Source organism: Ambystoma mexicanum, chromosome 5p (assembly GCF_040938575.1).
Source record: "Ambystoma mexicanum isolate Mex_15411 chromosome 5p, UKY_AmexF1_1, whole genome shotgun sequence".
In the NCBI taxonomy this organism is placed as follows: Eukaryota; Metazoa; Chordata; class Amphibia; order Caudata; family Ambystomatidae; genus Ambystoma; species Ambystoma mexicanum.
In genome coordinates, this window is record NC_090930.1 from 1,058,682,957 (window position 1) to 1,058,705,697 (window position 22,741).

The 22,741-nt window shown below is 45.5% G+C and overlaps 1 protein-coding gene across 3 annotated transcripts in view; it reads left to right on the top strand.

Annotated features, from left to right (window-relative positions):
* The window catches only part of JARID2 (jumonji and AT-rich interaction domain containing 2), a 1,398,385-nt gene that overhangs the window by 460,286 nt on the left and 915,358 nt on the right, over window positions 1–22,741 (top strand). For all 3 annotated transcript variants that reach the window (XM_069613558.1, XM_069613560.1, XM_069613559.1), the window contains exon 3: window positions 5,489–5,624. In XM_069613558.1, the coding sequence (XP_069469659.1) occupies window positions 5,489–5,624 (136 nt within the window). The remainder of the gene's footprint in view (window positions 1–5,488; window positions 5,625–22,741) is intronic.

Sequence of the window (22,741 nt, forward strand, 5' to 3'; positions counted from 1 at the left end):
TCCTCCCAGAGCTTCTGGCGCAGAGCCAATCCCGATTCAAGACCAGATTGGCAGAGGCGAAGATGGTGGCGCAGGACATCATGGAGTCCACCGTGGCCCACATTGACACCTATGGACGTGCCATCTGCATTGCCACGGACATGAGAAGAACGGCCTGGCTCCGTGCTACAAAATTCAACCTGCATGTCCAGGATCGCCTCTTAGATCTTCCGTTCAAAGGGGGTGACCTCTTCCACTCCACAACAGATGACGAGCTGGAAAAAAAGAAAAACAGCTCACAAACGGCCAAGTCTTTATCCATCTTGACAAAGACCATGCCCAAAACATACACCCTGTCATGGCAGCGCTCGGACAAGGGGCGTACATACGGAAGATTCCGTGGCTTCTAAGAGCGGAGGTCCAGGCAGCCTGACCGTTCGCCGACAACATTGGCGCAAACAACAAAAAGGGGTGCCGGGAGTAAGGGCTTTTTCCAGTCCCCATCCTCCGCAGCAGCCTCGGAGGGAAAGAAGGCATGACACGCCCCTCCGGGTCCACATGTCTCCTGTGGGGGGCAGGCTTGCCCACCATGCACACTTCTGGTGCCAGAATTTCGCGGACCCCTGGATCCTCTGTAGTCTCCATGGGGTACATCCTCTCCTCCAACCTGTGGGAGGGGAGGAGGGAACAGCAACTCTTTTGGCGGAGATCTGATTGCTCGTTCAGAGCCAGGCAGTTGAAGGAAGTCCAAGCTTCCCTTCAAGATGGTTACGCCAGCTTTGATAGCGGAGACATTGTGCAAGGGAGACTGGATGTGCTCCCTGGATCTGAAGGACCCGTACCTACACGTGCTGAGCTGGCATCCTCCTCGTTCTTTTCTGCGATTCAGAATCATGGGCTACCGTTTCCAATACAGGCTGCTTTGTTTCGGCCTCAACTCTGCCCCAGTGTTTTTACCAGGCTGATTAACACAGTGGTGGCCCTCCTCAGGTCGCAGGGCCACCCCATATACCCGTATCAACGACTGGCTCGTCAGAGCAACATCTCCCGAAGCAATGCACCATACTTCCTACGCTTTTATGAACACACTGCACTAGTTGGGTTTTACAACCTCAAAAAGTCGCAGCTGCATCCCACACAGAGACTGACCTTCTTGGGTCTCATTTGGGACACGTGCTCCGAGAGAGTTTTCCCCTTGGAGGACAAGATCACTGCCCTCAAGAGGGCCACCTTGCACTTCCTCAGCAGAGAAGTGATCTTGGTCTGGTGGTACCAACACCTATTGGGTCTCATGGCAGCAGTCCTCTTGGCCGTCCCCCACACGAAACTCAGGATCAGGAGGATACAGCTGCACTTAACAGCCTCTTGGAACCAGGAGCGAGGCTCTCAATGGGAGATGATCAACATTCCTCCATCACTTGTCCTGGACCTCACATGGTGGTCCATTGACGGCAACTTGCGGCTGGGCAATCCCTTACGCCAACCTACCCCGGAGGCCATGGTTCTCGGAGCTGCTCAGTCTTTTTGGCGAGTCCGCCCATCCGCCTCCCGACGGTCCCAGCACATCTTTTGACGCAGCAGGGGGGCAGGGTCATCCATTCTGCAGCACAGAAGCTAACCATCAGTGTGATTCCTGAGCAGGTCACGCTAGGTCACCTCAACCTTTCCCAGGCTAACCTAGGTATCATTCAGAGCGCCAGGAGCGGGCCCAATAGAATAGCAAGTGGACCAGGTTCTGCCACTGGGTAGACTATAAGGGTATCGACCCCTTTGCATGTACCTTGGACGACATGCTCACCTTCTCGGCGCACCTCGCCCATTCAGCCATGCAAATAGACACTTGCCGCACTTATTTGGCAGCCATTGGGGCTTAAAGAAACTCGGAAGAGGAGATTTTCTTTCCTCTTCCAACCTGATTGTCAGGAATCATTTGACTGGACTAGCCAGGCTCTACCCGCCCATCAAGAGGCCACACCCCATGTGGGACCTCAACATAGTTCTGGGTGCCCTGGCACACAAACAATTTGAACCAATGGTGTCTGCGGACATCCGGCTGGTCACCATTAGGACGGCCTTGCTGGTCGGCCTCACCTTGGCTCTCAGAATCAGCGAAATCCAGAGACACATACATTTCACAGGGATAAAGTAAAGTAGTCCTGCGGACACACCCACCATTTTTGCCCATGGTGCCTTCTGCATTCCATCTGAACGAAGAAATAGTCCTACCTGCGTTTTTTGCTGAGCACAAAGACAAGGCACAGAATTCTGCACTGTCTTGATGTCAGGCGTACCCTGAAATTCTACTTGGACAGGACCAAGGGCTTCTGCAAATCGGACTCGCTTTTTGTCACCTTCGGCGGATCAAGACTGGGGTATCAGGCCTCTAAGGCCTCCATGGCACGTTGGATGGTCTCGGTCATCTAGTAAGCTTACGAGGGACCGCACAAGCCACTGCTGGCCACCATGCACGGCCACGTGGTCAGAGCCAAGGCAACTGCCATCGCTTTCCAGCAGCATGTCCCCTGGCAGGGCGGCCACATGTGCCACCCCTTCGTCTTTCTGAAAGAACGACTATTTGGATACCGGTTCTAGATCAGAAGTGGCTTTTGGACAGGCGGTTCTTAGAAACCTGTGTGCTTAAGGAGGGTCTCCTCTCCACCGTGGGGCTACTCTCAGTTACAATCGGCCTATGCAGTTTGGAGGAAAGGGGACAGGACGTAAGAGTACTTATAAGTTACTCATCGTAGTGACTAACGTAGTCCCCTTTCCTCCATACGTCCCACCAACCTCCCCACCTAATAAAACTGGTGTCATTAGGCAATGTTAATCTATTGTTGACGCGTCTATGGGTTCTGAGGTGTGGCGGCGGAGTCGGGGCAGCGCATGGTCCCAGGGCTGCATCCCCGCACGCCTCTAAATTTAAAGGGGAGAAGGTTTTTTTCTAGTGAAAAAGTTTCCGTCTCCAGTCCCTTGGAAGGGACACCAATGCAGCATGGAGGGAAAAGGGATTAGTCACTATGGTGGGTAACTTATAATTTATCAGTGCCAAGATGCCTGTTGTGAACTTTCACTTTACAACTTGAACCATTGCACACTATCAAAAAGGCTTTCAGCAAACCCCAATAAACTTACCTGCTGCGTCATAAATCCTTGAAGGGGGCTTTGAGTGTAGCACTTGTAATGCCCCCATCATTCTGCAGCACACATTTTTATCAACCTCAAGGATGACTTCTGTCTAAGGTATTTTTTAATTTTGCACTCTGTAGTACTCAGTTTTCCGCACGTGGCTCACCATTTTAAGTGACAGCACATTGAGAAGCATAACATTTATATGCATAGTAAATGAAGGTGAAATCGTGTTAGGCAATTTAATAAATACATGGGGGGGAAAAAAACGTACTGACATTGCAAGCCATCGAGGAACCTCGTTACTAAATAGAGGAATAGGGCACATTGTGACATTGTGAGGAACAGGGCACATTTTCTAAAAGATTTTAGAGGTCTCCAATCCTGCCTTCTTTTATCCATAACAATATCACTGGTTTTCGAGGTTAACCTCAAACCTGGGCCTATGTTATTCTTGCAGCTGGTCATGAGAGATAGCACCTTACTTATGCACACAATGAACGAATAAAAGAATATTTGTGTGTTTACATTGGAAAAAACAGTTATCCATGTTTTTTTTCGGAGGGGGCACACGAGAAAACACAACGGAAGTAAAAAAGAAGGGGAAAAAAATGAAAACAGGAAACCCTATGTATGAGTAATTAGTTACTGTAGTACTCCTAATCCATAATCCCCTTTCTTCATACGTCCCACCCACCTTCCCTGGCTAGTATGTCACGGGCTAATATATATTAGTGTAGCCCAGGTATCTAAGCGTCTGATGTGTTCAAAGGGGACTGAGTTGAGGCGCCACAGGGCAGGGGCTCAGGGGGGCGTTGCCACGCCAGAGTCCGCGCCCCTGCATGCTATACTAAATTTAAAGGGGAAGTTCAATTTCTTTTGCTGCCAGTTTCCTGTACCGTCCCCATGTTGGGGGACACCCAACAACAATGGAGGAAAGGTGACTATGGATTACGATTACTCTTGTCACTACGGTAAGTAACTTTCATTTATGTTTCTCCCTAGTTTCCTCCCCTTTTTTCGTCTTGTGGCACCTTGAAACGCTGTTGTATAGGCACCTTACAAATATCCAATAAATATAAAAAAAAAAATTCATGCTTGCCCTGCCTATACAGGCGCATGCAAGCTGCTCCATATGCCTGTATTACCATATAATGACTCGAGGACAGTTGAATAAATTCCATGACACAGAAAGTAGATCTACACTAGCTATAGTATAACACGCAATCACATATAGTTGTGCTTTTACTCTTGATGGCGAGTACAAAATTCCATGCCACAGTAAAAGTAGAATGACACCAATTTACGCCTGTCTAGCCACGTAATAACAGTTGTCTGTGCATCATTGATTAAGCAAAAAGGAATAATATGCCACTAGCAGCACCTGGTAGGGGGTGCTGGGGCATGGTAGGAACAGGCCGGTCTCTTAACTAACACACACACTAACACACTCACACACCTGCTCCCACCCTCACCATGTGCCACGCCACTGCGAAGCATCAGATAGCCCTCCCCTCACCACATTGTGAACACACGTACTTTTGAATGATTGGATCTGTTTAAGCGCCCATGAAATTGTCATGGATGTCCATGCTCTTGAACCATCTGTTAAAGCATCCAGCACTGGAGCAGGAACTCCATCTCAATTAAGTTGCTAATTCCCCATAATGTGTGATTTGCATGTGAAGCAATTTATCCAACTGCATATTTGTTTTGAAAAAGCTTGTTTTTGTATCCGGGTATAAGCTTGCTTGGTAAGGTAAGCTAATGAAAGTTCCAGGGTCTAAACTGAAGTCTGATATGAAGGTTGTAGTGGTGTTAAGTAACAAATGTTTGTTTTGATTTCTGACCTTTGCCACTCTGTTTCTTCTTTAGTTACTTGATCAACTTTTCCATTTCCTTTTTGGGTAATGGTAGAGGCGCATGAAAGCAATGCTTTGTATTGTACTTTAAAGGGTTCTTCTCCTATTGTAGGACCTGGGACATGGTTTGCAGATTATCATTTGGCCTGCTACAAGATGGATGTTACTTGTATTGTTGCTAGACATTGCATGGACAGTTTCTTAGTCTTTGAGACTGTCCATCAGTTTTGCCAATACTAAAATGTTGTATATGCTGCCTCTGAATTAATATGTATGAGTTTCTCAGATGCTTATTTAAAATGCAAGGTGGTGCTTAGTTTTCCTCGCTCTAGTTGCTTTGACACCAACATTACTTCAACTTAAAATGGTAAATAATGCCAAAGGTTTTGTGTTTTTTTTTTTTTCCTTTACTTTTCCCCTTTAAACCTATATTAAATGTGTGTTTGTGTGTTTTCCTCCATGTTGTGGTATTATGCTGCTGTTCATTTCTGGTGTGCCCAACATTTTTTGTTTTGTTGCAGGACTTTTGATAAAGGTTCAGTCTAAGGAGGGATCCGAACTGTCCTCTGAAACCGAGAAGGATGATACCTCCCAGGGATCGTCTCATACCAATAGTGTGACCTCCTCTGATTCTGAAGATGGCCCACCCAAGAAAAGGTCATTTAAGCTATACTGCACGTTTAATCCGGGTTGGGGTTGTGATGTATGCAAGTATCGTTTAAGAGAAGGTTTTTCCGGGAATTGTCCGACGGTCTGTTGTAACTCACATGTATTCCTCGCTCCAAATTTCAGAGGCTCTAACCTCTGCATGCATTGAGTGTTGTAAGCGTTACCATCAGCAAATCACTATTTTTCCATTTTGGAGCAATGACGTGTGAGTTAATTTGAGTTAACAGCACCTGTGGGCAGTACCAGAAATCTTTACAAAAGCAGTCATTTGATGAAGGCAAAAGCTAATAGTTTGATCTACTCCAGCAGTCACCACTGTAGCGACTTTGTAGTGCCAAGGCTTGTCTGGAAAGTAGCATGTGCAGGACTGTTCAGACTGTAGTATGCAAAGGGAATAGAACGGGGCATCGGGAAGGATTAATAAACTATTTGTGAAGGTAAGAGAGGATGGAAGGTAGGGATGGACCTTGCAATGTTATTCATTCGTTTAGCACCGGTGAAGAGTGATCAGAGCATTCTGGTGATCAGAAATGGGGTTTATGTGCTGTAGAAGTGTAGAATCTGTGAGGGCAGTTTCTTCTGTTTAAATTGTTTCTTTAAAGTATTAAAGAAGCAGATATTACCAAAAACAGATTAATTTGAACAGTAAAGATTCGATGTACCAAAACCTATATAGTTAATTCAGAATGTGTTGAATAAGCTAATATAAACCATAAATGTAATGTTAACAATTAATAGAATAAAACAAGATAACAATACGACATTAAGGGTATAATGACAAGAAGACAGGACACAGAATAATAGGGAAGGAGGGGGTAAGGTCATAGGATAAAGTCAGTTACATATAAGCATTGAGATATTCCAAGAATACATTCCATTTTGTCAAATTTATGTAAACAATATATCAAACAATACAACATCAAGATGCATGCGAGAAATCAACAACTAATAACCGCTAATGTAAACTAAAAAGACAAACAGACTAGAACGAGTAAAGTAGAACAAAGCAGTGAAGTGGATAAAAAGAATAAATCGTAGGAAAACAGTAATGAGGTTTAAATTAATGAAAAGGATGTAATGAATACAATGAACAAAATGAGCGAAATGAATAAAGAGAACTGAAGAGTACACAGACAGATGACACCGACTGTGTGACTCCATGGCATAAATGGAAAGTACAGAATAGATGATTCAAGTTCAAGTACATGAGACTGGTGTAGTGCATGAAACAGAGCACGGAAAAGATCCAGTGCGTATGACAATTGACATGGCCTGAATCGATAATGCATGATGAATGAACGAAGTGAATGGAGCAGATGCAATCGTTAGAATGGATGAAGTGCGTGGAACGGATGAGTGTGCTGAGCGGATGAATACGGTGAGCAGATGTGTGTAGAACGGATGAGTATATAGAACGGACGAGTGTGTTGGGCGGAGGAGTGTATAGAGCGGATAAATGTGCTGAGCCGAGGAGTGTATAGAGCGGATAAATGTACTGAGCCGAGGAGTGTATAGAGCGGATAAATGTGCTGAGTTGGAGGAGTGTATAGAGCAGATGAGGGCATATAGCAGATGTGTGTGAAGAAAGAACAAGCACATAGAGCGGATGAGTGCAGGGAACAGATGAGCGTGTGGAGCGGATGGGTGTGCAAAACGGATGAGTGCGCGGAGCGTGATGGGTGTGCAGAGCACGGAAGAGTGTGCAGAGTGGACGATTGCGTAAGAACCAATGAGTGCATGAGAGCGGAGTGGTGCGTAAGAGCAGGTGAGTGCGTAGAGCGCGAGAGGGCATAAGTGGCCGAGTGCCTTGATCGGACGAGCACCTAGAGCCTACTGGAGTGCGTGGAGCCGACTGGAGTGCATGGAGCCGACTGGAGTACATAGAATTACGCAACTTTCATGGAATGGTTTGGAATGCGTGGAACGTGAGAGGGCATAAACCGACGAGTGCCTTGATCGGACGAGTGCTTAGGGCGGGTGAGTGGATGGAACGGGTGACGTATGTGGATGGAACGGGTGACGTATGTGGATGGAACGGACTGGACTGGAGTGGACTGGAGCGCATAGAATTACACGACTTTCATGGAATGGTTTGGAATGCATGGAATGTTTGAAAGAGCATGTAACCCATCACATCACCACGCTTACTCTCTTCTTTACAGCAACATTCAACTAGAACACAGAAATACTATGACACCATTCGGTATAACTGTTCCCATACCAACATCTACCTCATATTCTCCATCACTATAACTAAACACTGCTGGTTACACACCCCCCAGCCAGGTGTTCTCCTCAGGCCGAATGCAGCCACAATCGGTCTGGATAAATCCTGCCAGAACCGACACATACTCTTGATCTCTCAACCACCACACCTACCGCTAAGAAGCAGCTATTACTCAAATGCCACACCAGCTGCACACATATCCGGTGCTCACACGCACCTTTTGACTCGCTCTACTCTCTACTGACTTGAACTTCGGTTCCCAAGGGCGTTCAACCTACCAGCGCCTTCAGACCATACCAATGGTACATAAGGCGCTATATAAATGCAAAGTAATATAACATAACATAAACAATCAAATGTAACAGCATGACATTTTTCCATACGATGTATTGAACAAATGGAATTCCACCAAATATTAAGTGATAAATTGGTAGTATTCTTCCAATTATACGTAATGTTTTGAAAGGCAAAATTATCCGGTTAAGGAAAATTGGTGAATCTATCTGTCTTATAGCTGAATTGGCAACAGTGCCCGTCATAAGGTTGGCCAAAGTTAATGGTTCTGTTAAATGAAAGATTGATTGCATACATGACCAAAAAGCATGAACAAATTTACAACGATATATTAAGTGAATAAAATCTGCATTTGGTTCGTAACAAGACCAACATTTATTATAGTAACTATCAACAGTTTTGGCGATGGGCATAGGCGTTAGGAAGGCACAGTATATAATGAAAAGGTAAGTTTGTGTAAGGTTGTCAGCGGGAGATGTGGACTGACCAATCTTCAAAATTTTGGTCCATTGAACGGAAGACATTTGCAAATACCGATCTATTTCCCAGTGTCTCATAATATTCAGGTTTGGAGGCTTGGAAGATGGGTGTTCGTTCATAACCAAATAAAGTTTGGCTGCGTTTTGTAGATTAATTATTAATTAGTACATTAAAAAGATGGTCAGGGGATTTTTGGTTAAAGTTAGATAATGACTTAGAAATCATTTTTATTGAAGATGTGTAGAAGGGGAGGTCAGATATGGGAATATTATAATGTGAGCAGATATTCTAAAAAGGGACTATAGAAGAGTTGTGGACTATCTGTTGGACGAAGAGTACCATCTGTGTATAGTGGTGCGATTGAGTTTGGTAGAATTTTGCTTATTGAACAATAGAAGGATGTCTTCAGGATGAGTTTTATAAAAGGTTATCAGGGAGTATGTTCCATATAATTTTAAAGAAATGTTATGAGGGAAAGGAGGTAATGTTAGGCCAGGAGGAGGTCATTAAGAAGTGAGAAATGGAGAGGGGATATATATGACCAATTTCAACTTTTATCCATAAGGGAGCATTATCAGGGTGGGGTTCATTCTGTTTGAATAAGACAATTGTATTAGGGTAAAGGCTTTGTGATATAGTTGGAATTTATGGAATTATGAAGTCTTAATTTATTGATCTTTTTGATTCCAAAGAAATTTAAGAAGGGAATCAAGTTTTTTTAATTTTTATAGAAAGAGGTATGAATTATGGTGGGTATCATGGGAAAGTTAGTATAGAATAATGGGACTGATCATTTTAATAGTATCCAGGCGTCCCCACTAAGAAAGAAAAAAGTGAACGTCTTTCACTCATTTCTGTAACTTTTTTGATAAGATAGTTAGTATGAAGGTTAACAGTGGTATGTATGTCTTTAGCTATGAAAAGCCTGAGATGTTTAATGTGGGGGGGTTGCACAGATAGGCTGCATAGAGGGGTATTGGTAGGATTACAAGAATTAGTTGGAGGCATGAATTCAGATTTCATTTGTATCCAGATACAATAGAGAAATTATTTAAGTAAATGGTGAATTGATAGGGTAGGTTCAGATAGATATATTGGGATATCACCCGCATGTGCTGATAGCTTAATTTCAATATTATTTATAAAAATAACTGTCAGCATTCATTCTAATGCTTTGGAGAAGGGGCTCTAAGGCTGAATCGAATAGCAAGGAAGATGGGGCACATCCTTGTTGAGTGCCTCTTTCTATACAAAAAGAGTTATTGATGAGGATACGAGTAGTAGGTTAAGAGTAGAGAATTTTAACTAAACTAATAAAGGAAGGAGGAAGGCCATGCCAGGCGAAAGAGTGAATTAACAGCCACGACACCCGATCAATAGCTTTTTCAGCATCCAAGTCAAGAAGGACGATGGGTATCATGTGAATTTTGGGAGTTTGCCAGAGTGTGAAATAGAAGTCTAGAGTTGGATGATGCAAAGCGACCTTTTGATAAATCCTGATTGATCAGGGTGTATACGTTTGGGGAGGAACAATTCTAATAGTTTAGCAGGTATTTTAGCTAGAATCTTAGAATCCGAATTAATGAGGTAAATGGGTCCATTTTTAATTATGGAAGGATCTTTATCAGGCTTGGGGAATAGGATTAAGAGAGCTTCACTAAATCCAATTTCATTAAAATAAGCATATAGTTCTAAAAGTTTAGGAGCAATGGAGTCCATAAAGGTTTTATAGAAATCGGAGGAAAATCATCAGGCCCGGGGCTTTGTTGGATTTGAGGTCCGAAATAGTTTGTTTAATTTCATCAAGGGTGATGGGATTATCAAGATAAGATAGATCTGATTGGCTAACAGGATTTTTCTTTGTGCTAGATTTGAAAAATGAAATAATTTCATCTAAATTGATGGAGGAATCAGAAGAATATAATTTAGAATAGAAATCAAGGAAAGCGTCATTAATGTCTTTAGGTTCAGTTAGTCTATTCCCGTTGGGGAAATAATGAGTAATAATGGATTTTTCTTTTTTCTTCTTTAAGTAAGATGCTAACATTTTGCCCGCTTTGTTGGATCCATAATGTAGTTTGGTTCTGGACCTAAGAATAGAGTTAGCTGCTTTTGTCAGTGTAAATCTTATTCAATTCAATACGTTTAATAGCTCTTTCATGATATTGGGGTCAGGATTTGTGTATTATGATTGTTAAAGGCTTTTGATAAATGTTAAGAGTATTATATATGGATTTGGATTGTTTTTTGATAGCAACAAATTGAATAATAAAACCCTGAAGTGAAGCTTTGAAGGCATCACAATTATTGAGCATGGAAGTGTGTTCGGGGCGATTTATTAAAGAAAAATTCTTTGATAAACAAATTGGTTTTGTCAATAAAGGAATGATCTTTTAAGAAGATATTAATTGAATTTCCATCTAGGGGAGAGATTGGATGTGGGAGGTCCATTCAATAGTGGTGGAAACGTGTGAATGATCCGATATGGTTATTGGGCCAATTTCGGAATTTTAGATAGATGAAGTTAAGGAAGAATGAACAAAAATGTAATCTAATCTAGAAAAGGATTGATGAGGTGAGGAATCAAACATTTAGTCTTTAGTCCCAGGGTGACAAAAGTGCCAACAGTCAATTAAATTTAGATTTCGTAATAAATTTAGGAAATTGTTTAGAGATTTGAAATTGGTGAAATTTGATGAGGATTTTCCATCTAGAGCAAAGTACTGAATCTGGTTCGTATCTCCACAGAGGATAACATTATCAGGGTTCTTGTGTGCTAGTTTAATTAGTAAGTTGGACCAAAACATTGGGTAAGGGGCATTTGGGCCATAGACATTGACAATGGTGACTGGTAGATTATTTATAACAGCGTCTACGATAATCCATCGGCCTTCTGGGTCTTTTTCTTCATTGACTAAAGTGAACTTCAATCGTTTATTAATTAGAAAGGAGACTCCACATTGCTTGTCTAGAGCATTGGAATAAAGTGTGTGGCTTCTCCAAGGAGATCTAATTTTACAATTTTCAGTGTCAGTGTTTAAACGGGTTCCCTGAAGGCAAATTATCAGATTTTTGTTTGGCAAATTGAGTAATAATCTTAGAACGTTTGATGGGATGTCCCACTCCTTTAACATTCAAGTAATATTTTTTATCGCCATCATACTATTAGAGAAAAGATATTGACATCTGAAAAGTATGAGGCATGAGTAAGCATCAAATGAAATGGCGTCATTGGAGTAGAAATTGCGAAATCTAACAGTATTCTTGGATAACAAGGGGAAGAACATTGGGGAGGGAAGACAATATAGAGAATGATAAAGCGATGTAAAAACATAGGATTTGAAAGAATAAGAATAAGCAAGTGATACGAAAGGGGTACAGATAAGGATAGTTAGAAAGTACATAAGCAAGAATGACATGAGGGATACCAAAGTACGGAGATATAGTGAGCACAGGTGAAGAAGGGCAAGAGCCAGAGAATTACGTAGCAATTAAGGTTATTGCATCATGAACTTAGTAGATCATTTCTAGGAGTAATGATGAGAAGTCCAATTTTGAGTATGTAAGAAGGAGGTTGTAAATCTGAAGAACAGGTTATGTAGCAACTATATTTAGAAGTTAAATCAAGTTTGTGCGTTTGAGAGTGTGTGATCCATAGCTTTAATAGGAGATCTTGACTTGTCTCTTAGATGGGTTCAGGTGGACGGAATTTCAAGTGGAATGGATGAAATTTGTCTGCTTCGTTTTACTATGTTTGGGAGTATATTTAATGTGCTGGTTCCTGGGTATTTTGTAGGATACCGAATGGCTTGGAGGATCAGGTTTTGCAGTGTTGACCAGATGACTCTGGGTATATACGTCCATCGGAGAAGATTGTAGCTCTTGAAGTAGATTTTGAAGGACGGTTGGGTCCGTAAATTCTTTGGTGGGGCCATCTGGCCTGGTAGTAATCATCCTTGCAGGGTCCAACAAGCCATATCTTATGTTGAGGGATTTTAGAAGGGGTCTCGTATCTAAGAATCTCTTCCTTTTTGCTTGAGTACTCTTGGAAAATTCTGTTATTCTGGAAGAGTATGGGAGAGTTCTTCTAAGCGGAGTTTAGAATTTTGCTAGCTTGTTGGTGAGGAAGAAAGCAAGCAATGAATGGTCTCAGTGAGTTGTTGCTGTTAGATGAATGTGGACAGATAGTATGTGCGCGTTCCAGTTCCAGAGGAGGTGAAAAGGTTATTCCTAGCACTGAGGGGATCCAGTTTGTTAGAACGTTGATCGGGTCATCTCCAACCTTTTCCAGAATTCAGTAGAAGCAGAGGCTGTCCCTTCTGTTTCTATCTTCCAACTCTATGCATTCATTTTCTAATTGCACGAGTTTTACTTGCATGCTCTCCAAGCCCTCTACTCTATCCTCCACAAAACCTTTTATGTCTTATCTGAGAAGGTTTTTATATCATTCTTGGAACCTTTGATCTCCTCTTATATGGAGGATGAGCGAGAGTCAAGTGTGGAAATGGATGAACAAATATTTCCCAGTTCTTCAAGAATTCTTTCCATACACTCATTGAAAGGAGCATTGTCGGATGACTTGGATATTTTTTCAGTATCCGCCATTTTAAAAAAGAGACCAAGCTGAGTAATCAAATGAGGTGATTATTAGATGTAGTAATGCACACCAAATGACTGGTGTATCGAGGTGCTTCTGGTGCACAACGTTGAGTAAGCTTCAGGTGATCGTCAATCAAAATGAATGTAGGCTTAAGGGAGCATATCAAATTTGGAGCGTGGTATTAGGCATTTCATTTGTACCATTAAGCAATAATGATATGTTGCAGGGTTGCAGTACTATATATGAAAAATTCCCAATTATTTTCTCTGAGTTATATTACTTGGACATGCAAAGGTTATATATATATCAAAATGTCTTTTGGCCTCAGAGTGAATCTTCCAGTAAAAATCAGTGCACCTCACATTAAATAGTGTTTATATATTAATAAGACACTACTCAGTATCTAAAAGATGTTGCCAGTTAGACCAAGTAGGGAGGTTCAAAGATTAGGCTCTTAAAGTGTTTAACGGGTTGGTAACACTCTTTACTCCTACGTCCCGTCCCCTTTCCTCCATACTTATGGGACATTCCTCCGTCCTGTGGGAAGGGACCGCGGCGCTTTGTAAAAGCACCCCAAATTGTTTTTAGTCCTTCCTCTCTTTCTATGCGGGGCCCAGCACGCGGCTGTAACCCCGCCCATCTCGGCTCAGCCCCACGCATCGCCCATCAGTCCTTTTCTCCGCTCGTTCGGGACTGGACGCGCTTGGCATCCTCGGAAGATCTTCTTCCCTTTTTTTCCTCCTCTCTGGCTCTTGCTAGCGATCGTGTACTAGTCTGTCGTTCAAACTAGACTTTCCAGATTGTTCATCGTGTCACCGACTGTTAGGCAGAATCCTGTGCAGTTCCCTTAGGGAGCACTACAGAAGATTAAGACTACAGGTGAGAGCAATAAATCCCCTTTGGTATCAGTCTGTACCACAAAGATTTAGTTAAATTGTTGACCAAGTGAACCAGAGTGAAAACTGAGCAAAACGGCACAGTAAAACCACACACAAGGGATTCTCTAGCAATTTCTCACATGGGAGGGAAAACACAAGTTATTCAGAAATACCTTCTTAGACACCCTAGCAACACTTCCCATAAGGGTGTGGACCAGTTTAAGCAAGCCAGTGCATCAGTATAGGCAATACTTAAATGAAAACTGAGCAAAATGGCATTGCACAAGGTTTAAAAATGGGAAGGAAAGTGGTAGTTGTAAGAAATAGGTGCACCACACAGTTCTAGATGAGAATCTAAAGAAGGCAGGTCTAACAAATGTAGCCAGTCAGTAGGCCTGTGCCAGAGTCAGTGGTACAGGGCAAGGGCAACAGAGCAAACTGTTCTTGTAGCTGCATCAAGTCTTTGGTTAACAAATTTGAAAAGGTGGATGCAGAAGTTGAAAAGACAATGTTAAGAGAGGGGGGCGGCCAACCCAACAGGTAGGTAAAGGTTTTAAAACCCCTTTAGTGCTAACGCGAAGAAACAATGTACCTTAAAATGAAGAAGTGGCTCCTGCGGTGGCGGTTGTTCCTGGTAGTTCCTGCGGTTCGGGTGATCCACCAGAGGAAGAGAGGCTCTCGTCGTGGAAGGTTTGCGTTACCTCACTACCCAGGGATGTAACCAGTCGCGGTGCTGCCAGACGAATAAAAGGTACGCTCCTTTAAATCGTGGTCCGGGTGGACTGGTGCCTGGCTATCCGTGCTCCGAGTACAGGGTACAGGAGATTTCGACCAAGGCAAGTCTGGGAAGGTCGATTGGCAAATTGGTTTTCCCCACCAGCTCAAGGGAAGAAGGCTCTTGCAGATGAAGATCCTCTCTCATTGTGTGGAGAAAAGTGGTGAGACGCTGCAGCAGGGCTTCACCAGTGCTTCAGTCGTTGCAGGTGTCTTTGGCTTCTCTCCTCTTGGGATTCTTAGTTCCAGTGGCAACGTCTTGCTCTTCCAGTCCTCAGGACCCTGCTTTTATGCAAAAAGATACCCATTCATACAGCCTAGCTGTCCCTCACACAGCGGAGTGGTCATCTTGGCGGGAGACCCTCCAGCCTATCGGGATAGAGTGCGACATGGGTTGCTGAGGCAACCCTGTCCAGGGGTCCTACTCCACCTCCCACACAATGGACCCACCCCAGACTGAGTGGCGCCGAAAGGAGGGCTTCTTGGCAGAAGCCTGCCAAAAGGACGAAAAAGGGATCCCCCACCTGGGTTAGGAGTTTAGAGAAAGACACGAGAAAGAAGTTATATTAAAGTTCTGGCAAATAAAACCTGCCGGAGTCAAGTTAATATTAAAATGCACCGGCGTTATGTTGGAGGCTGTCAGAAAAAGTGGTAGCCTCGAACAATGGGAAAATCCCATAGGGAAATATTTGCGGTCGAATATTTACGGTAGTAACCACTGCCACCAGCCAGAAACTTTTGAGAGAGGGACTGTACTGTACCCTCTCAAAAATGAACATAAGGGGAAAACTATTAACCCTATCCAGTGCCTCCATAGTAAGATGGGGTGCACTGGTTTAGTTCATAGGATTTGACTAGAAAAGTCAATTGGGACTTTACATGCCTTGGGAGACAGTCAGTCCCAGGGTATGGAGTCTGTTTGGGGGTCTCAACGACATCCCTGTGTCACGGAACTGAGGGTGCTGTGTAACACATGTGAATAAAGCTGGTTCCTATGGGGTTGAGAAAATCCCATAGACATTAAACACAAAAAACTAGCCTAGAACACGCATAGCAAAAATGCCTAAGAGTGGGAAAAAGAGTCTCACTCTTAACAGGAAAAAGAAACAAACCCTTAAAATCCAGCAAAGCTGCTGGGGGACTCTGTAGATAGGGAGAATTCTCAGATTATGGCTAATTTCCCTTAACACCGACGCTTCACGAGGGGGGACCCCATCCTCTTTGTCTAGAGTGTTTGGGTCCGGATAACCGTTTGGACTTCTGTTTTTATTGCGACTCCCTTTCGGTCTGGGCACTTCAACGTCGGTTGGGGTGGTGGGAGGAGGTGTTTCGACATACTCCTCCTTTGCATTTTCAAGCGTTTATCGACGAAAAGAAGAAACGCCTGGTAAGTTCTTTACTTTTCAGAGCACCCCACCTTGGAGATACCTTTCCGGGCTCTTCCCGAGCTGGGAGGAGCGTTGACCGCTCTGTCACTGGGGATTGTCCCGAGGTGACTTCTGGGCCTAATAATTGTACCAGAGCTTTCTCCGAGGGTCTCTGTAAGGGGCCTGTGGATACCGGAGCATGCTCCGAGGCCCCTCCAGTGGGGGCTGCTTGTAGACCCAGTTCTACTGAGTCGTGGGGTACCGGAGCTCGCTCTGAGGCCTCGTTATTGGCTTCCCTCAAAAGTACTGGGGCGCGCCCCGAGGCCTTGGCTGGGCTTGGTGTTACCGAACGGATGGTCGAGGCCCGCACTAGTAAGGCTGTTACCGGACCTGGGTCCGGGGTCCCTCATGCAGAGGCTAAAGTGACCAACATTTCTGAGAGGCCTGGCAAGGCCTTATCAGTGAAAGTTGTTTCTCACCGTTCGCGCTCTTGTGGCGACGCCAGAACTGTTGAGGGGGCAAGGAGTGAAAATTCTTCCTTTACCAGCAGCGTCAAGGTCCTTCCTGTGAAGGCTGGTTTGGCTATTGGTATGTCGCAAAAACATTCCAGGCCTCATAGTACCGGCTCAGCAGAGGTTCCTCATGTTAAGGCTAAAATTAAGACCCCTGATCCATCAACGGGGGCCCCTGCCTCACTTCCTCACGTGCCGCAGTTCCCCTCGGGTGATGGCAAAATGGCAGCCGTTCCCACCACACCACGGCAGCCATTTTGGGTGCTACCCCTACAACTACGCCATCGGCCTCAGGTGTAGGAGTTGGTTCTGTGGGTGAACATAAAATTCCTTGTGCGCATCCGTTTCACCCGGTTTACGACTGGAATGCTCGGATGCTCCTTCCGGACAGCATCTCGCTGCCTGTGGGTTCTGCACCCTTGATTTATGTGGATACATTGGGAGATGGGCCTGTTTGGCAACCAGGAGAAGTGGGTGGGTTGACAAAACCTTGTTTGTTGGTGGCGCTCGCAAGAGGATTGGTACTCCAATACTGTCGGTAGTTATTTCATAATTCAGTCCTGAGTTTTGGTTGTGAATGGATATTTATTGTTTCAAGTGCAACATAACACATGGGGCACAATGTACCAGGTTGGTGAACCACAAAAAGACAGCCGACGCGTGTTTCAACCAAAGTCTTTCTCAAGGCATTTAGGTTGGGGTATGGGCTCACGTTAGAGCATGTAGAGAACGCACCCTGTATAGGGTACTGGGTGGTTGCTGGATAGCTGGTCTGAGCAGGATGTCCGTGTACGTCCGAGTGGTCCCAGTCATGTTTGGCATCCATCTCCTCTACGTCCTTGGAATTATCCTCCTCATGAGAGGCTTCCTCTGGTAGCTCCAAAACCGTCTCCGGAGGGCGCCTTTATTGGCAAATTTCAGACACTCATGCTTACTGACCACATGAGGGAGTATTTCAAGGGTCTTTTTAGGGATATATGCCCGCCTGCGCCTCCGGCTCCACCCTCTCCCCCGGTAGCTCCGCCCGCACCGCCCTTGCCTGCGGTGCCTCCCCCGACCCTTCCACCCTTGCCTCCATTGTCCCCTGTGGACAAGGCCGTGCCTGACACGGTTCAGCAGGATCCGGAATTGTCGGATGACGCGCAGGGCGATCAGGACAGCGAAGATCAGCCCTGCTCTATTAGAGCTTTTCATGACCAGGTACTGGACCTGAGGTGCCAATTGGATGTTCCGGTGCCCGAGGCACCCGCCCCGCAGGAGGGTGTGCTTTCGGGGGTGTTCACCCTGTCTCCTTCGGAGCATACCAGCCTGTTCTTGCAGAAGGACGTTTTGGCCGAGGTCCGCAGGGTCTAGGAAAAGCCACACTCTGGACTTTTTGTCAATAAGAAAATTGACGCGCGATACAGGCTGCATTCTTCGGAAGTGGTGGTCCTGTCCTCTTGTCTGCCCCCCTCCTCACCGAAACGAAGGGGAGCACCCAGACAGCTAAGTCATTGTCCGTCCTGGTTAAAACCCCTTTTAGGACCCAGAGACCTTTGGTTGCAAAGCCGGCCCTCCTCTGTTTTCAGGGGCTTTCTAGACGGGGAAATCCTGCAGAGTGGATATTCCTTCGGGTAATAACCGCCGGAGGCAGCAACGGACTCTGTTTTCTCCCGCTACTCAGCCTCCTCCTCAGGTTCAGGTGGTAACACCACTGAAAAGCCTGCCAAATGAGGGTTGTCCTAGCTCGCACCAGACCCCGGTGTGAGGACGCATTACATCTCATTAGGAGGCGTGGCAGACCGTCACTGAGGACAGGTGGGTCTTGTCAGTCGCTCGGGCGGGTTCCCGCTTACCCTGCCCCACCCGTCAACCCACCTTTCCAGCAGTCGGGATCGCCCTCCCTAAAAGCCGAGGTGCAGAAACTGCAGGACTTCAGAGCTGTGGAACCTATTCCTCTTGGGGAGCGAGGGGAGGGCTTCTACTCCTGGCTGTTTACGGTGCCCAAACCCAACCAGGCTGGCCTGCCCACCATCCTAGACCTTTCTGAGTTCAATCTTTTCCTACCCCATGAGAAATTAAAGATGATCACGCCCGGCCAGATACAGCCCTCCTTGCAGATGGGCGATTGGCTCAGCGTGGTGGACCTTCAGGATGCGTACATGCATATTCTGATCTAGAGTCCCCACAGGAGATATCTCTGTTTCTCTGTGGGAGAGGAGCACTTTCAGTTTCGAATGCTTCCTTTTGGCCTCAGTTCGGCACCGCGTGTCTTTACGAAGATGTCTGTGATCGCGGCCTATCTTCGTCTGCAGGGTATCCATGTGTATCCATATTTGGACGACTGGCACTTGCGCAGCCCTTTCCAGTTGAAAGCCGCCTGCAATCTTCAGTCTCTCCTCCAGCTCCTGGTCCACCTCGGGCTGTCGGTGAACTGGCAGAAATCTTCCATGACGGTCTCTCAGGACTTGATTTTCCTGGGTTTTCGCTGGAACACGATCGACTGCAGAGTGTACCTGACCGGGGACAGAATGGCGGATCTGTTGGCCACGTGTCAGATGTTTGCGCAATCGGAGCATGTTGGCCTGGTGGTTTCAGAGTCTGCTGGCCTCATGGCCTTGTGCGTTTTGGCCCTTCCTCTTGCTCGTCTCAAGATGAGGCGTACTCCGATGGCTCTTCAGAGTTCTTGGCTTCAGGCTGTGGATCCGGACTCCAAGTTGATAACAATTCCGGCTTCCATGAAAGCAGACCTGAACTGGTGGTCGTCTCTCAGCAACCTGTCTGTGGGGGCGGGTTTTCAGAACGCAGCCCCGATGGTAACGGTCACGACGGACCGCTCCCTTCTGGGGTGGGGTGTGATGTTGGATCTTCTTCAGGTCTCGAAATTTTAGTCGCCTCAGGACAAGCTCCTCCACACAATCATCTGGAGCTCCTGGTGATCTTCCTAGCGCTCAAGACGTTCAGACCGATCATAGCCAACAAGGTGGTCCGTATTTGCACTGACAATGTTGTCGATGTATTACATCAACAAGCAAGGGGGCGCCAAGTCTCCCCCTCTCGTGGACCTGTCCATTCAGATTTGGGAATGGGCGGTTTGTCATGGTGTCTGGCTGCTTGCAGTACACATTCCGGGCCAGCTGAATGTCACGGCAGATGCCCACAGTCGGCGGACGATGGTCAGCTACGAGTGGGAACTGAAGGCAGAGGTCCTCTCATGGATTTTCCTGTGCTGGGGCACGCCGGAAGTGGACCTCTTTGCTACGGCGGCAAACAAGAAGCTTCCTCTGTAGGCCTCCAGAAACGGACTGGGAGCCTCCTCTCTGGGGGATGCTCTCGAGATTCCATGGCACAACATGAGGGCTTATGCCTTACCGCCTCTGCCTCTAGTTCATCGGACGATTTGCAAATTGAAGAACTCGATGAACTGTTCTCTTGTACTCATAGCCCCGTGGTGGCCGGCCAGGTTTTGGTTCTCAGAACTTAAACACCTGTCGGTGTATCCACCGATCAGGTTACCGGTGACCCCCGATCTTCTTCACCAGGGGGAACAACAACTGTGGCAACCCTCCCCACAATCACTCAGCTTGGCGGCATGGTGCCTGAGTTCAGGTCTTTAGAACATCTTAAAACAAAAAGTGTCTAAACTTAAAGACACTCCCGTCCCCTGCACACCTTACAAGCTGAAATAAATCAGTCAAATTTCATAACATTTGCACTTTTATATATAGAAAGAATTGTCAATTTAGAACATAGGTAACAAAATATCTTCATAAAAGTACAGAAAAAAAGCTATCAACTGACTTCCAATATGGCCAACATGAAAAACAAATCAAACCAGACAAAGAAATAAGCTCCCAATTTTGAACTGCAGCTTCAAGCTCTACGCGTTTCGGGGACTATCCCCTTCTTCAGGAGCAAAAATATCTCACAGTGGGAATGTTGTCAAAGAAAATAGAGTCTCTGTCTGTGCATCTGTCTGTGCACGACGTACACATAACCAGGATCCCTGCGAATACTCCTGCCGTCCTCAACAGATGCACAGACAGAGACTCTATTTTCTTTGACAACATTCCCACTGTGAGATATTTTTGCTCCTGAAGAAGGGGATAGTCCCCGAAACGCGTAGAGCTTGAAGCTGCAGTTCAAAATTGGGAGCTTATTTCTTTGTCTGGTTTGATTTGTTTTTCATGCTGGCCATATTGGAAGTCAGTTGATAGCTTTTTTTCTGTACCTTTATGAAGATATTTTGTTACCTATGTTCTAAATTGACAATTCTTTCTATATATAAAAGTGCAAATGTTATGAAATTTGACTGATTTATTTCAGCTTGTAAGGTGTGCAGGGGACGGGAGTGTCTTTAAGTTTAGACACTTTTTGTTTTATGTTTAACACATGCTCCAGTGTCAGGGCGTGTATTCCTCCCCAGCACCCAGAATTGTAATAAAATCTCTCTAAATAGTTATTTAGTTTTTGAGTAATTAGGTGTGCTCTGATAGATACTTCTTTAGAACATCTTAGCCTGTCTGCGGATAACATGCGCATTATCCAGGCAGCCAGAAAACCCTCAACTGGGTCCCAGTACAAAAGCAAATGGCTCAGGTTCTGTCATTGGTGTTTAAACAGGCAGCTGGACCCAAGTGGGGCTACCATTGACACGGTACTGTCCTTTGTATCCCACTTAGCAGAGTCCGGTGTTCACGTTCTGTCATGTAGAACAATCTTTCGGCGGTTTCCGCCTACCTATCTACGGACCAATGCTCTTATTCTGTCTAATCCAGTGGTTAAGAGACATTTTGCAGGCTTGACGCGCCTTTATCCTCCGATTCGTAGTCCGCACCCAGCGTGGGATCTAAATGTGGTCCGGACGGCGTTGTGCCATAAAACTTATGAACCAATGGCTACGGTGGACCTCAAGCACCTGTCATGGAAGGTGTCCTTTTTGGTTGCCATCACTTAGGCAGGGCACATGAGTGAGCTCCAGGCTTTGTCGGTGGAGCATCCCTTCTATCCCTTCTTGACTTTTCACAAAGATAAGGTGGTCCTACGGACAAATCCTGCTTTCTTGCCAAAGGTGGTTTCTGATTTCAATCTAAACCAGTCGATCTCTCTGCCAGTCTTTTTTTCCGAACCCCGCTTCAGAGGCGGAAAGGGTTCTGCACTGTCTGGATGTTAGAAGGGCTCTTAAGTTCTATCTGGACAGAACATCTGGATTTAGGAGCTCTTCTCAACTGTTCGTGACCTTTGGTAATCCACAAGGTAAGCAGGCCTCTAAATCGACTATCTCCCGATGGATCGCTGCCTGCATTACGGAGTCATACACCGTCCAAGGGGTGAAACCTCCTAAAGGTATTCATGCACACCTGGTGCGGGGCAAGGCAGCCGCAGTTGGCTTTCAGAAATATATTCCCTGGGAGACCATCGCAAAGGCAGCTACTTGGGCCTCCCCATTGGCTTTTTGTAAGCATTGTCTAGACCTGAGCTCGAGATCTGATGCTCAGTTTGGTCAGGCTGTGCTGAAGAACCCGTTTCATTAAGGTTTTTTTTGTTTTTCATCCACCCATAGTTCCTGTAAGGAGTGCTTGGGAATCTCCCATAAGTATGGAGGAAAGGGGATGTGACGTAGGAGTATATCCAGGTTACTCACCATAGTGACCACCTTACTCCTAGTCCATAGTCCCCTTTCCTCCATATGCCTGCCCGCCGTCCCCTCTAATAAGGTTCCTCTGTTATTGCTAAAAGGTCTCTGACCTGGTGATAGAAAAGGACTGATGGGCGAAGCGCGGGGCGGAGCCGAGATGGGCGGGGGTTACGGCTGCGTGCTGGGCCACGCGTAGAAAGAGAGGAAGGACTATAACAATTTGAACATTTGTTGGATGCTTTTACAAAGTGCTCCGGTCCCGTCACACAGGACGGAGGATAAGTATGGAGGAAAGGGGACTATGGACTAGGAGTAAGGTGGTTACTACGGTGAGTTACCTGGTTAACTATTCTGCC